The sequence below is a fragment of the Cyrtonyx montezumae genome, unplaced genomic scaffold (genome assembly GCF_038088225.1).
Source record: "Cyrtonyx montezumae isolate F1298 unplaced genomic scaffold, pur_monq_1.0 scaffold_3, whole genome shotgun sequence".
Classification (NCBI taxonomy): Eukaryota; Metazoa; Chordata; class Aves; order Galliformes; family Odontophoridae; genus Cyrtonyx; species Cyrtonyx montezumae.
In genome coordinates, this window is record NW_027072034.1 from 136,749,107 (window position 1) to 136,763,808 (window position 14,702).

General features: G+C 39.4%; 1 protein-coding gene across 1 annotated transcript in view; it reads left to right on the plus strand.

The window, feature by feature from the left end:
* Positions 1–14,702, plus strand: part of MET (MET proto-oncogene, receptor tyrosine kinase) — a 69,108-nt gene that overhangs the window by 24,446 nt on the left and 29,960 nt on the right. Inside the window, exons 3-9 of the mRNA XM_065743479.1 lie at positions 3,025–3,159; positions 4,553–4,726; positions 9,587–9,747; positions 10,939–11,041; positions 11,252–11,388; positions 13,467–13,631; positions 14,502–14,601. Coding sequence (XP_065599551.1) covers positions 3,025–3,159; positions 4,553–4,726; positions 9,587–9,747; positions 10,939–11,041; positions 11,252–11,388; positions 13,467–13,631; positions 14,502–14,601 — 975 coding nt within the window. The remainder of the gene's footprint in view (positions 1–3,024; positions 3,160–4,552; positions 4,727–9,586; positions 9,748–10,938; positions 11,042–11,251; positions 11,389–13,466; positions 13,632–14,501; positions 14,602–14,702) is intronic.

A 14,702-nucleotide genomic window follows, 5' to 3' on the forward strand; every position in this document is an offset into this window, starting at 1 on the left:
TATGACTATTGCAGGAACTGGCTGTTTATATCTAGCATATGTTTGTTCTTTTTTTGTCAATTATTTATTTGTGCAAGTCTTCCTTCTCTCTTAACTGCTCGGGTGCAGGTGCACATGTGTACTTTCATTTCTTGTACACTCTGAAGAAATGCTTGTTAGCTCATTAAAATGTTAGAAAATAAAAAAAGAAAGAGAGAAAGAGAGAAAGAGAGAGAGAGAGAGAGAGAGAGAGAGAGAGAGAGAGAGAGAGAGAGAGAGAGAGAGAAAGAAAGAAAGAAAGAAAGAAAGAAAGAAAGAAAGAAAGAAAGAAAGAAAGAAAGAAAGAAAGAAAGAAAGAAAGAAAGAAAGAAAGAAAGAAAGAAAGAAAGAAGAAAGAAAGAAAGAAAGAAAGAAAGAAAGAAAGAAAGAAAGAAAGAAAGAAAGAAAGAAAGAAAGAAAGAAAGAAAGAAAGAAAGAAAGAAAGAAAGAAAGAAAGAAAGAAAGAAAGAAAGAAAGAAAGAAAGAAAAGATTCTTCTGTACTTCTGTAGTACAGAACCATTTCCATTGTAGAAGTAGCCCATATGTGGTAGTGCAGCCACATTAAAACAATGCCGAACAGTACACATAGCAGCCGAGACCCAAGCAATAAAGATCAGAGGTATCTGAGAATAATACTGAAGTCCTAAGTAGCCTCTTCTTCATGCCGTAGAAGCTGTCATAGAATTGCCTTTCTCTTCAGGATTATGTTGGATAAGAGTAAGGCTGAGTTTCAAGGTCTGGGCTGACGCATGCAAAAGTGTCACAGTTATATAGAACAGAAAAAGCTTTTCTGCATCTTGAGTCTGTTACTGCAAAGCTATAGACAGGCAAATTAGTTCTAGAAAAACAGAAAACTTCTATTCCACAGTGCCAAACGAGTTAGGAAGTGTAATCTGAGCTCCTCGTGTGTCATGAGGTCAAAGTCTACTCACTTGGGTTTTGTGCAGGTGATTTGGCTATCATCCCCAGCACAACAAATATTTGATGTTTAATGTACCAAATAATTTTCCAAGATTGTAGAGATAAGGGATCTGAATTTTTATGTGTCGTTATGAAGTTGCAACAAAGGTGTCTTTAAAGGGTTAACACTGTGGCTCAATCAGAAAGAATGCTTGGCAATAAGAGGAAGCCTGGATTAATGATAGAGAAGAATTCTTAGCATTTTATAGCAGTGGGTATTCGAGATGAGACATGGCTAATGATCAACTAAAAAGGTATTTGCAGCTGTGGTGCTACCTCTCCCCATAATGCCAACATTAATCAAGCTTTTCCATGCAGCTTTGCAGTCGGTTCTATTTTTCATTTTCCTGAATATAAAAACAGAGCTTATGCCCTAATACACTGAGTCAGAGACCATACTTCTGTGTCACCGAAAATGATCAGACCATATCGATTTCTAAAAGCTGTACTTTCTGTGCTGTGAAACAAACCTATAGCAAATTCTTCAAAAATGCCAGTTTCATTTTAAGGGTAAAAAAAATATGTATTCTTTTAACCACAAACTGTAAGTACCTCTGGGATGCGAAGCATTTATTGCCTCAGGTTAACTGTTCATATATTTTATTTAAGTCTTGATTTACAACAAAACATTGGCTGTAATTACAGCATCTCTAAGTCAAGTTTTGGAGTTGGCCATCTTGTTGAAAGACCTTGGCAAACTGGGAAATGCCAGTGAAATCGTGTAAATCAGTGTCCTGGCAGTTCTGGTGCTGCTTTGATAGCCAGGAGAAAAGCTTCATTATAGGAAAAATAAAACATTTGACATGCAAGTTATTTTCAGACTAGCTTTGATATTGTTAAATAATGAGCTCCAATGAATCTCAACTTCTCAGCAAACACTGATTATCTAAATTCCTTAAGTAAACTACACACGATGCAGCTTTTGAAATATGAACATGATCTTCCCCTATGTAAACAATCCTCTTCCTTTGTTGTCTAATGCCATCACACTGGGTGCACATCCTTCTGGATTGCAGACCCAAGCCTATAAAGTCTTGCTATCAAATATCCACCCCAATCTGCAGATGCTTTATGCCTATGCTTAACAACCATGACTCATCCCATTAAAGTCAACAAAGTTACAGTAGTAAAGTCAAGCATGTGTTTGTAGGAATAGGCCCAAATTCCCAGAAGTATTTAGGTAACTTAAGATGAAGAGAGATGACTAGTGGGGGAATTTCATACTAGTGTGACTAATCTCCTTAAGATCTGAAATCGAGAGAGAGGGCTCTTAGAAAAGGGCTTCAGGACAACTAAATTAGGCTCCTGTTTTGGAACACCTTCTAGAGAAGCCTCCAGCACTCCCTGCTGTTTTAGTGGTGCTGGAGATTGTTCTGGACACCCACCTCACGCAGAAATCAGCAGGTGCTAGAACTCAAGGTGCCCACCTTCATCTTGCTGAGGGCCTGTCTGCTGCAACAACCAACTCAGCAGCTCTGGACACCGAGCTCTGGCTCCTTGTGGCTTCATAGCACTGCTCATGGCCGCAATGTGCTCCTGCTGAAGCTTTGCACTCCAACAGCACCAAGGCCAGATAGTAATGACACACGGTGTGGTTTACTTTTCAAGCTGAATGACAAAGGTGAAAACAAATGAAAACATATTTGACCTTCAATGGCCAGAGGTCTCCTTTAACTAGACATTGTAGCTACAGTTCTTTTTTTCTTAAATCTACAAGGCTGACTAAGTGACCCATCTTCATCTTTTATGGTTGATTTTTAAATACTTGAAATTATAGGATCTAAAGGCATGCAGCGACTTCTTCATATTTTAATAAGTGCAATGTATTTTGAGGATCCCTCAACAACCATGATTTTGCTGTGTTAAATAAAGTGGATTTTATAGAGGCTTAATCAGATCATGATGAAACATTATGCAAAACATTATGCAATGTAATGCAAAGTAATTAATGCAAACAGAAAAGTGGCAGTGATGTGAGAAAGCCAAGCAGGATGAATTTGTGTCACACGTTGCCTGCTGATCTCCTGAATTTCTGTCTTTCTTAGATAGTGGTTTCCCGCTCTGAGCCCACAGCTCCACACGTCAGCTTTCAGCTGGACTCCCACCCCGTCTCTCCCCAGGTTGTTGTCGAGCAGTCGGCAGCAGCAGATGGCTATACCCTGGTAGTGACTGGAAAAAAGGTGGGTGGTTCTTAATCTCATCATTCTGCACCCCATGTAAACCTGTGCCCAGAGCAGCAATTTTTGGTAAGGGCAACTATTTACACTGTGGCTTTATGTTCTGCATCCTCCCAACCTTCCTATTCCCTTGGGAGAACAGCAAGAGCAAGTTTCACCCAAGACTTTGTTTTCCATACTAAACAAACCTACACGCTAAGATTGAGAAATGTTTAACTAATGTAAGAACTGTGATACCAACCAACAAAAGCCAGGAAATGAAAATTTGAGGCTGAACGTCTTTCCTTAGTTCAAGTGCTTGCAAAGAAAACCACACAGTGGCTTAAGAAAAGGATATATCCAGAATTTCCCACTGTTGTTCATGTGTGTCATAATATTTTAAGATTTTAAAGAGAGGTGTGTGTGTGTCTTAGGTGGGTGGGCTTAAAATTGGAGATGCTGCTCACGGTAGGGTTTGAGGAATATTTTCACAGGAGGGTTGCAAGGGGTTAACAAAACATGAAGAGTTGTCATGAATATGCTATTGTCATTAGTAGGATATGCATTGTAGAGTGAGCTTAGAACATCACTGCATTAGCAGATAACATTACAGATAATCCTAAACTCTAATCGTAAGCAATAATTTGACTCCTTGAGTTCTATAAGAATTTAAAGAAATAAATCAGCCATTACTAAAATGGTTATTAATCATTTACCAGAAATGTATTAGATATTTATAAGAGTAATTTTCAAAGACAATGTCCCCAAAAAGTTTAAGAAAAATACTGAAGCATAAAGTATATTTATCTAACAATGCAAATATATGCTAAAATTAACATTTTGACCAAAGATAACATGTATTTAGAACTGCTGTTATCACACCTGCTGTGATATTTTGAAAAATAACATCATTCTTGATTTATGATTTAGATATAGGATAAGATTTCTGATAATAGGTGTTAAATACCATATTTGGGCCATTGTGTGCACAGCGTGTCACGGCTGGCAATGTAGCCAGAGCCAAAACAGCTACCACGACTGGTTTTGCAAACATATGAACTAAGACTTACTGAGACACACTGCTTTTTCCAAGAATTGCTACAGAACTGGGAGGAGCACACTGCTGTTTCCATCAGCAAAAAAAAAAATAAAAAATGCTATCTTGCTGTAAACACCAGATGCTGGTAGTAACTGTATATAACATTAAGATGCCTTTTGGGTTTCTCCCAAGTGAATTTAAAATCATGTCAGTTAAATTACTTATAAGATCCTATAATTATCGAGCTAAAGAGAAGTCGAACCACAACTTGCACAGCTGAAATCTGAGTAGCACCACAACACAGCGCATAAATTGAGACTCCTTGCCAGCAAGAATACACATTTGAAGGCTCTGTATGCCATCTCTTTCTGTCGACAGATAACCAAGGTGCCGCTGAACGGGCCGGGCTGCCACCACTTCCAGTCCTGCAGCCAGTGTCTGCTGGCACCCGCCTTCATGCGCTGCGGCTGGTGCGGCCAGCGGTGCCTGAGGGCTGCAGAGTGTGATGGAGGGACCTGGACCCAGGAGACCTGCTTGCCGAGAGTTTATGAGGTAAAACCACCTGCTCCTGGTGTTCACATACCATGGGCAGTGCACAGGAGCTTCTGACCAGCCAGGGTGAAGAGCAGTCTGCCCACCGTCCTTCAGAGCCTGTCATACCCAAGAGTGCCCACGCCATGACCATTTGCCATCACTGCTTTTACATTGCCTCATAAGCCTAAAGGATCAGATGACTCTTTAGGGTAGGTATAGAGGAAGAGGTGCCCCCAGATGTTGGTGAATATGAGAAGCAAAAGAGAGGAGTTTCCATGCTCTTTCCAGCAGCTGTGTCCCACGAGAGGGGACAACCAAAGGCTGATCTCTGTTGGCTGGAGCCTATGAGGAGCATGCACAGACAAAGCAGATGAGCACAGCTCCACTGCTTGTCCCTGTTTCCATTTAGCTATGGTCAGAGAGATTTGCATGGGCTGTCTGTTAACTGAGCTGTTTTGAGTTTGGTCTGGCACAGCTGTGAAGGCTGAGGTTTTAGGAGCAGCAATGGACTAGTAAGTTGAGGGAGGAACAAACAGAAATCTCTCCACTACCACTTGCACTTAATTTTAACACATCTAAATTATACTCTGCAGCTAAAGAAATACATTTTCCTCTGGGTATACAACTTACAAATGGAGATGAAACTTCAGCACTCAAAAATCCCAGGGGGAAAAGGAGCAAATATTGTCTTCCTTCAACCAGGCAGATAAACTCATGGTCAGAAATATTTTTAAGAGTATCCAAGCAAAACTTCTGTGAAACTTTCTATTTGCTACTAATCTGGAAACAGATTTATATAGGTAGGCTTTTTTTTTTTTTTTCACATTTCAGACACAAAATTTAGACCTAAACCAGAAAAAAGCTCAGTGAACAGACAATGAGGCACTCTAGGAATCAAACCCAAAATGGATGGAGAGATGTGTGCATATGCACGTTTGCTTTTCCTTCAGTTGTGATATACCTTTGGATAAAGAAGATGTAAAAAAATTGCTAACTCCAAAAGTGAATCACATACTTTCACTTCATACAAGATCACAGCCTTCTCAAAAAAGCTGTGGTAGATGATCAAATAGTCCTTTCTGGTCCTCACTTTTAAGAGACTATGAGTCACTGATGCAAAGACATACACTGAGAATTACCCCTGGCCTATTTTCATATACTTCCTCAGGACCAAACCATCTTTCATAGCATGTTTTGTCTTTCCTAAAGCTCAAGCACAGGTAGTTATCTCAATATTTTTTCTCAGCAAAACTTTCCAGCATTAGCAGTGTATTTCCATGCATCCAAAAAGATTTCTAAGGCTCAGAACTGTTTCTGAATTTCAGAGTAGCTGAGCTCTTGCAGTCCTCTCTGATTTCAACCTACATGTACTCTGCAAGTTTGATGCTTAGACCAAGAAGTGTATCCCCCAAAACCACCTCTGGGGTCCCCTGCTGCTGTGAGGCCTCGTTTGATGGAGCATGCCATAGATGTGGGCAGCAGGTAGGCATGGCACCAGCCACGGGCTCCCCTTCTCCATGCACAGCGCTCAGGCCTACTCACTCAACACAAGCCCAGCCTGCCCCTGTAATGGATATGGATCTGTGGCACTGTTAGATCTTGAAGGCAATCTTGAAGTACAGTGTGCCAACATTGGTGGAAACAACTTCTAGAAGGCCTGTAAGGAAAAAAAATACAGCTGAGTACTCAAATCCCTTTGGATTGCTAGCTGTTAAGACAGATTTCATGCTCCGCTGGACCATGACATTTAACATTATTACTGAAAAAAATATAAAACAGATTATTCATCATCTTCTGATCTGTCTTTAAACCCATATGCATAATATATGAGAAACAAGCTTGTTTTGTTCCTAACAAACAGAGGATGACCTGCTTTGCATAGTGTTTGAAATTCAGTCCTAACCCTCTAATATTTTGCAGATTTCAGAGAGGCAGATATGTCACATGAGCGCTTTAACCTGAGGGGGACACAGAGGATCTGATCCAAAGAATGTTAGATGAGTCTTCAAATAAGTTTTCTCTCATTACTGCACAGGGCAATGCGCAGTAGAAAAAAAGAAAAATATTTTCATCTCAGGAAGAATGGTGGAGAGGAAGCACAAGGTTCTCCTATTGGGGTCCTGCTGACATGTTGGCTCGCTGCCCTGCCGTAAGCATTTTAACTTGGAGTCAATGGGCTCTGCCCCACAGTAGCACAGTACCCCACAGATGTGCCTCCACCAACCACCTTGCCAGCACCAGAGCATGTTTTGTCAGCCTGAGCAACAGCACCAGAGGAGCTCTGGGGGACTCAGAGGATTCTCACTTGGGATAACTCAGTACTGAAACAAACCGCAGGCATCTGCAATGCAGAGTTCAGGTCACTCTGAGAGGTGAAATGTGTGGAAGGAAAAATAAACTGGTCTCCCTTTGGACTCTTTGTTGTGGCTAAAAGGCTAGGGTGGTGTGTTGTTTTTAAAGTGAGTCATTTTTGTTAGCTTTTATTGCAGCAGTATCAAGAATATCAGGCCTTCTGCTGCCTGCTTAGATTGGAGGTTTTGCTGGAAATTTCAGATGTGGCCTCTGCATAGTCTTCACTCAATTAAAGTGAATGGACTGTTGAAACTTTAATAAATTGATATTTTCTTCTAATAATATATAAAGTATGTGAGTGGATATTAGAAGAATGGCTGTAAATGTAAACAAAAGGAAAACACAATCTTTTACATTTTGGGAAAAGCTTTCTGCCCCACCACCCGAAGCCAGAGAGTAGCAGGGACATGCAGAACTGCAACCTCGTGGCAGGACATGCTGCAGGCTCCCAGTGGGTTTCCTGGCTATAGAGAACTGCCAACAATTCTCGAGTCCTGAATTTCATAGCATTTTTTTGCGCTCTGCTTATTTTCTGTTGCTACTTGCGTAAAATGAGCGCCACAGAAGATGACTATGAGTGCCTAGTCCAAGGTCCAGGAGGAGGTTCACTGCTCATTCCTGTCATCTCTCCCAGTAAAAAATCTTGGAAACCACATTTGACTTCCACTGGCTCCATCATAAAGGCCATCTGAAATAAAGGAATGAGTGAAGGCACTGTAGGGGAACTTTTGTAAAGCTAAGTAAAGAAGTGTAAGCTTTGGGGTATTTCTTTGCAATCTGCTCTGTAGTCTCACCTCTTACAGAATCTAGCAAATACTTTCATTCTTCCTCAGTCTAGGCACGTAGGCTGCTATCACAAGTCTCTTTTGGCAGGTAATATCACTTAAAACCAGCTAAGTGCCTTAGGTTTTGATTCTGTATGGTTTTGTGAAGCTTGGTTTTAATGCCCTTATTTTGCTAACTTAATGGATTAATTTCAGATTCTTCGAATGCCAGAAGTCTATGCATTACTGTGCAAAACATCTTGTACCCCCACAGAGCAATTTCAGTTCCTGCTAGTGTTTTGTTAGTCCTAAAAATAGATAGTGAGCTGAGATATTAAGTGGAGTGGAAAACTAAGATCTGAAGTCAGTCCAGATTTGGAGGAAAAGTCTTTAAAAAAAAAAAAAGAAAGAAGGAAAACTAAAACTTGGGAATGGCACAGGCTCCACAGGGTGCAGTACTGCTCCCCACATTAAGCTGCGGCGATTGGGCGATGGAAGGCTATGAGAGCATAGTTCCTTTTTATGGGATTTGTGCAGAAGCACTGTTCTTGTGTAGGTTTCCTCTTCTGCACTCACTGAGAGCTGATCCAAAGCTCATTAAAGTGGGAAAGATTCCTCCTGACTTCAGTGCATTTTTGATCAGACTCTTTGTCTGCTTTCTAATGGTGGCAGTAAATTTCCCCATATAGAATATATGATATAATTCTTTTGAAGTATTCTTCAGCTTCCTTACTATCTACAATAGTTCATTTGTGATAGTCTTGAAGAGAGTTGAAAAGAAATGTGTGTCTTACTGGATTTCCAGATGAAATAATAGCCAAGTATCTCTCAAACACTTGCCTTTCAGCTTGAAAATGAAGTCAAGTCCTTTGAAAGGCACAGCTGTGTTGCATTTTAGGAGCAAAACTACCCTTACTAAAGCATTAAGTTTAAGACACTCAGGCACTATGACCACAAGTATAAATTCAATCTTCCATTCTCTGTTGTTTGTCCAGCAGCTCTGGTATGTTTGCAGAATTTTGCAGTATTGTTAAAAGTCCCATAAAACCTAAACCAATGTCTCTTTTATTTTTGTTGCTGGCAGTACTGACCAGCACTTTTACTGAGTTCTGCAAGACTTCTATAGTGTTTCTACCTTTTTCCCACCATTGTTATATTTTAAAGGACAATTTACAATATACAGAAGGAAAAGCATTTCCTTTGTAGATTGTCTCTGTGTTTCTGAGAGGTAGTTTATTTTTAACTCGGAATTAGAGGTGACCAAATGTAAAAGACTGAAGGAAAGAATAGCAGAAGTCACGTTAACTTTATCACAGCCAATCCAATTTCAGATGTAGGTGTCTTTGAAGCTACTTCACTATGAACCTGACTTTCATCCAGCTGACAAAAAATGGTCATTTGGGGGCTCTTTTGTGTTCAGCATTCGGGTTCTAACAAAATAAGTACATTGTATGTTTAACATGCCAGAAATAAGATGTGAAAGACAAGAACGGCGGGATTTAAAAGACTATTACAATGCACAGCTTGTTCTGTGCCCCTAAACACTATCCTTCAAAGCTTTCTAGTATAGGTTTTGTTATTTATTGCTACTGTCAGAGAAAGCTCATAATGTGACAAATGAAAGGTGAAGAGCAATTAAGATGAATGGTAGGACATAAACCGCCGGAAGAAATGCTTTTCTAAAATTATTCCTTTGCACATTCTTTGACTCTGTTTGAAGTTCAAGAAAACCCGATGCAAGTAACACAATATTTTTTAACAGATTCTCCCAAGCAGCGCTCCTTTAGAAGGCGGGACAAAACTGACACTGTGTGGATGGGACTTTGGATTCAGCAAAAATAACAGATTCGAATTGAGAAATACAGTAGTCCATATTGGAGGACAGATTTGTGCTCTGGAAGCAAAATCTAGCAACAAGAACAAGTAAGAAACTTAGAATGCAACATTTCCTTTTTAAAGGTGGTCTTTGTCTGGAATGAATTTACTAATACTACAAACGTTTGGTCAGTAAGTAGTATTCTTCCATTCTGAATTTTCAAACAGAAGCTTTTGGTGTTGAACAATCCCTCATTTTGACAAGATCCCCAGGAAAACAGTGCTCTCATAAAGCTAGTTAATGCTGATAGCTCTTGCAACAGCTTTTTATGGTTCATCTACAAAATGCTGTTCCGCACCCATGGGAGCTGGCAAAAATGAAACTGTCCAAAGGTTTGAAAATGTGGCAGGTTCCTTTAGCCAGGGTCCTGCTAGGGCAGGGGCTCAGATATGTCACCTCCATCTTCCTCATCGGTGAGGCTGCTGGAGAGGAATGTGAGAAGAGGTAGGTATTTGGTCATCAAGCTGCTCATGGTCCTCCACAGTACTTCTCCTCAAAAATACATATTTGAGACAGTGGGACAATGGCTTAAGTTCAAGACAGAGGATATTCTGGTTGTTATAGTGAAGAAATAATAAGCTCAGTGAATATCCTCTCTCAGATCAGAGCATGTGACTAGTGACACAGCCATGTGCAGAGCATGACTCGGCTTCCCTATCTGCATTTGTAGTAGCAGAGGTCACCCTCCAGCAGCCTTGAGCTCACGCCTTACTGCTGCTCTGAGCAGCCTTAATGCAAGCTAAATGATTTAAGGAGAGTGGCTCATGTATGAGACTCAGTAAATGTAATGTAGTTAATGGATACATAATGCCACAAAAGTTCAAGTTTAATTTTTGGTAATATTGAAATTTAGGCAATAAATCAATATAGAAAGTAAGATTTTCTAATCCTGTTGTCTACCAAAATTTGACACTAGGGGGAAATTCCAAAAAAAACAAGTTAACCAATTGAATGAGAGGCATTTGTTTTCCCCAGCATGCCTTTTTTTCAGAAATATATTTGATTAATTAAAATTATTTTCTCTGTCTATGTACAAACACCATAGCATTTGTGTTTAGTGTTAAAGAAGAGCACAATTCTTTAAGCTGTTATTTTTTCTGAAATATATCTGACACACACAGTTTGATGACTATGTATGGGTTCAGCATTGTTTTGAGATGGATGTGGCTTTATTTTGGTATGAAATGATCAACCTAGGAAAATAAATGTAATATGATTTTTTTCTTTGCTTTCCAAAGGCTGGAATGCACAGCTCCTGCTGCAAAAAATGCAAGTTTTAATATATCCAGTAGTGTTTCTGTTGGACATGGAAAAGCATTATTCAATACATTTTCATATGTGGTAAGCACTATTATTAAAATTTTAATGTCCAATTACCTCCAGTGTGAACTGGAAGAAGACTTTTCATTAGTTCAATCCAGTATGATAATTCTATATTACGTTTATTATTACTTCATAGAAGCAAAAATAAGTGTATTAAGATTATTCCTCTTTTTAAAAATACAGATAGATAATGTAACAGTCCTCTTTGCTTATTTTTACTCCCCTCAGAATCCTGTAATAACGAGTATCTCCCCCACCTATGGCCCCAAGTCTGGAGGAACGCTGCTAACAATACATGGCAAATACCTAAACAGTGGAAAATCCAGAAGGATTTTTGTTGGTGAGAAACCATGCAGCTTGAAGAGGTAATGTATTCACAAAAAACAATTCAATGGAGTTAAAAAAATTAAATTAAAATAAAATCTTAAATATAAATAAATAAATAAATGTGCTCCTCTCCACCTCACATATAAGGGAACAGAGGCAGCAGTAAGCACTCATCTCTGAATTAGGTCCTGAGTGTAAGGTATCTAGACGCTTTCTAGAAAGGACTGTAGTTCACTAGAAGTCTCAATGTGTGATGCATCATTGCATCATTTCAGCACACTTCCTGATAAGTATAAAATAGTTCTAAGGATTAAGCCAGGATTTCTTCAAGGCTCTTTACTGTGTCCAGTAGGAACTTAGCCAGGAACCTCTGATACGCTAAATGTGGAAATGCTTTGAATCTTGTCTGAATATTAACATTAAATAATGAGTACAGATTCTCTGTAATAGTCAGCTGAGCATTCTGAATTCAGTAGCCATTCTGCAATAGCGTAAATCTTGCTTGGTCTTTTTTGGGGTACAGCAGGCTTACTCCCATTGATGTGTACAGAATTGTCACCTCCACTATCATGGACAGAATCATGCCAACTGTGTTCCAGAAACAAGGTGTTCTGCAATTTGTATGCATTTTAGGTCTCTCCTGAAGATTTTGGAAAATTACAGTAGTGAAAAATTATTCTTGTAAAAGATGCAAAGAAGCAATAGTCTATTAGTTAATGTCAGACTTGAAGTCAAGAGAGCTGAATATTACTCGTTGCTGGTAAATGATTTATTTTATGTTCTTGATCAAATCAGCTATGTCTCCTGACTAAATCAACAAAAGGATTTAGGCATTCAAGTTTGATATTTAATCACTACCAAGATCTTCAACTGCTACTTAATACTTTAGGGTAGGCTTCATTGATATCAGCTAATGGATAAACGCATGGAACTTTGGGGAACAATTCATTTAATTCATTTGAAATGCTTATTGTGGGGGTGAGATGACTGCCCCCCTCTGAGGCAGATCTGTACCTTCCTAGGTGGGACCACTAGGTACTGAACCTTAATTTTGGGTTGCTCAGTGGACAACCCCAGCACACCCCTTCTTACAAGCAAAGTTGTCTAAATTCATATATGAAGGTCTTAGCCAGTTTTTCAGGTTAGATATTTCTAAACCTAAAGTGTGACATTCCCCCTTGGGATTATTCCCTGGTTCTGAGTATAGCTAGATCAAGGGTGAATTTTGTTTCATTTTGTTCTGTTTTCTCTTTAAAAGAGAGTAAACATTTCTAGATACTTATGAATGAATCACTAACCCCTTACAGCACACTGCAAACACCACCTCCCTGGAAAGCATTAGAATTAGTATAAATAGCCTGTTTTGTCTGATTTGGAAACATCCTTTGAGAATGGCCTCACCTGGAGGGCAATTGAATGTGGTTTGGCCCAAATCATTGAAAACATCTGCTAGAAATTTATTTTGCTTTTCCAGTCAGTTTTTACCCTTTCCTCTGTTGTGCCCTCGTGGTCACAATTCACGTGCTTCAACCTTCAGGATCCTTCATCTCACCCAATGATCTCAGCACAGGAGTAAGACTTCCAGGGTCAAGGTTGAGAGAAAGAGGGAAAGGTGAATATCTCCAAGACTGCTGCTGTGCTGGGTTTGGCCAGCTCTTCAGGAATTTTCACCTTCTCCACCTTTCTCCTCACCTTCTCCTGTTTATCCCTTAGTACATGGAGCCAAGTCCTGTGCATTAGAAAGAGAAATATGTTGGTTATGGCAGAACAAGTCATTCTCCTTGAACTTGGTGTCATTTTCCAGGCTGGAAGCTGCCTTTGCACAGGGCAATATGTGCATTAACAGGGCTGTCGCTGGCACTGAGGAAATGCTTTTTACCAGACAAGGTGCATGGCGGTCAAATTAAGGTGAATCTGGAGCCTAAGAAGCATTGTTGCTCTTTCTACATTGCGCTGTGCTTATTTTATGCAACATGAATCTCCTTTGTGATAATAAATAACATCTCTTTCTCACACATGGATCTTTAGGTGGGGTTGGGGCTTACTAAAGGATAAGATTTTAAACAAAGTGTGTGTTTTATAATGCTAACAAGCAAGTCCCTCTCTGTGCTTCCAGCACATCAGAAAGCACTGTGGAGTGCTATACTCCAGCACAACAAATCCCCCAGGAGTACCGTGTGAGGATGGAAATCGACGAAGCTATCAGAGACACAAAAGATTATTTCACCTACAGAGAAGACCCTGTTGTTTTAAAAATTCATCCAGCCAAATCTTTTCTTAGGTGAGTAAAAGTTTCTCATAGAAATAAGAAAAATAATGAATGGAAGAAGTGTGGCTGTGCCGTGCAGCAATCTATCAAAAGAAATTGCATTTTTATCTCTATCTGCCATGCCAATTGCTTCTATTATGGTGCAGTTGCAGAGGGCAGATCATTTCCTTTCAGAGGTGAAGGAGAAGGGGGAAGGGCGCCTCTGTTCTTTATGTGATTTAACTCCTAACTGCTGCCGAGTGTACCTGTGATGTCCTGCTGAGATACCTGCTGTACAGCTAAGTGGGTCTCCTATGCTGTGTCTGGACATTACACTGATTAGTGAGGAAAATCATTTAATGTGACAAGTCAGCAGCACTCAGGAGAGCAAATGGATTTTAAAATCGTCTAAATCCAGCAAATCATAAATATTATGAATACATATTCATGGTAGTATGTGTGTATTTTTATGTGACATACTTATTGTATCAGTAGCTCTAATCCAAACTATCTGCCTTTGCCAAAAAAATGTCAGCAGTAAAAAAGACACCTTTTTCAGCACCACTGAAAGCAGCAATTAAGTTAGAAAATGTTAAATTTGCTCTCCTTTAAAAATCACGTTTGTTTTATATCCTGGCATGCCACAATATTTAAAATTAATTTTTTTTCTTGTGTATGGTTAATTGCTATAACAAGTGTAAAATTTATTTCCCAGAAAAATAATCTCACTGCTCAGAGCTATGTTTTTGCATTCACCCTAGAATATCCCTAATTCTGATTTTACGTTGTCATTTAGCCTAAAATATAATTTGCAATAAAGGTTATCATAGCAGATGCATCATTATCCTACTTATCTTTTTTCTTCTTCTTCTTCTTCTTAATTTTTTTTTAAATTTTCCCTAGTGGTGGAAGTACAATTACAGCTCAGGGAATAAACCTGAACTCAGTGTGCTTTCCTCGGATGGTGATTACTGTACCTAAACTGGGAATGAACTTCTCTGTGGTGAGTCTTGTCTCGAAGAAGGCAATCTGCTATCTTGCCATCTTTATGTGGTAAATGGTACAGAATTTTCTGTCAAAACACTTTGATTTTTGCCATAAAAA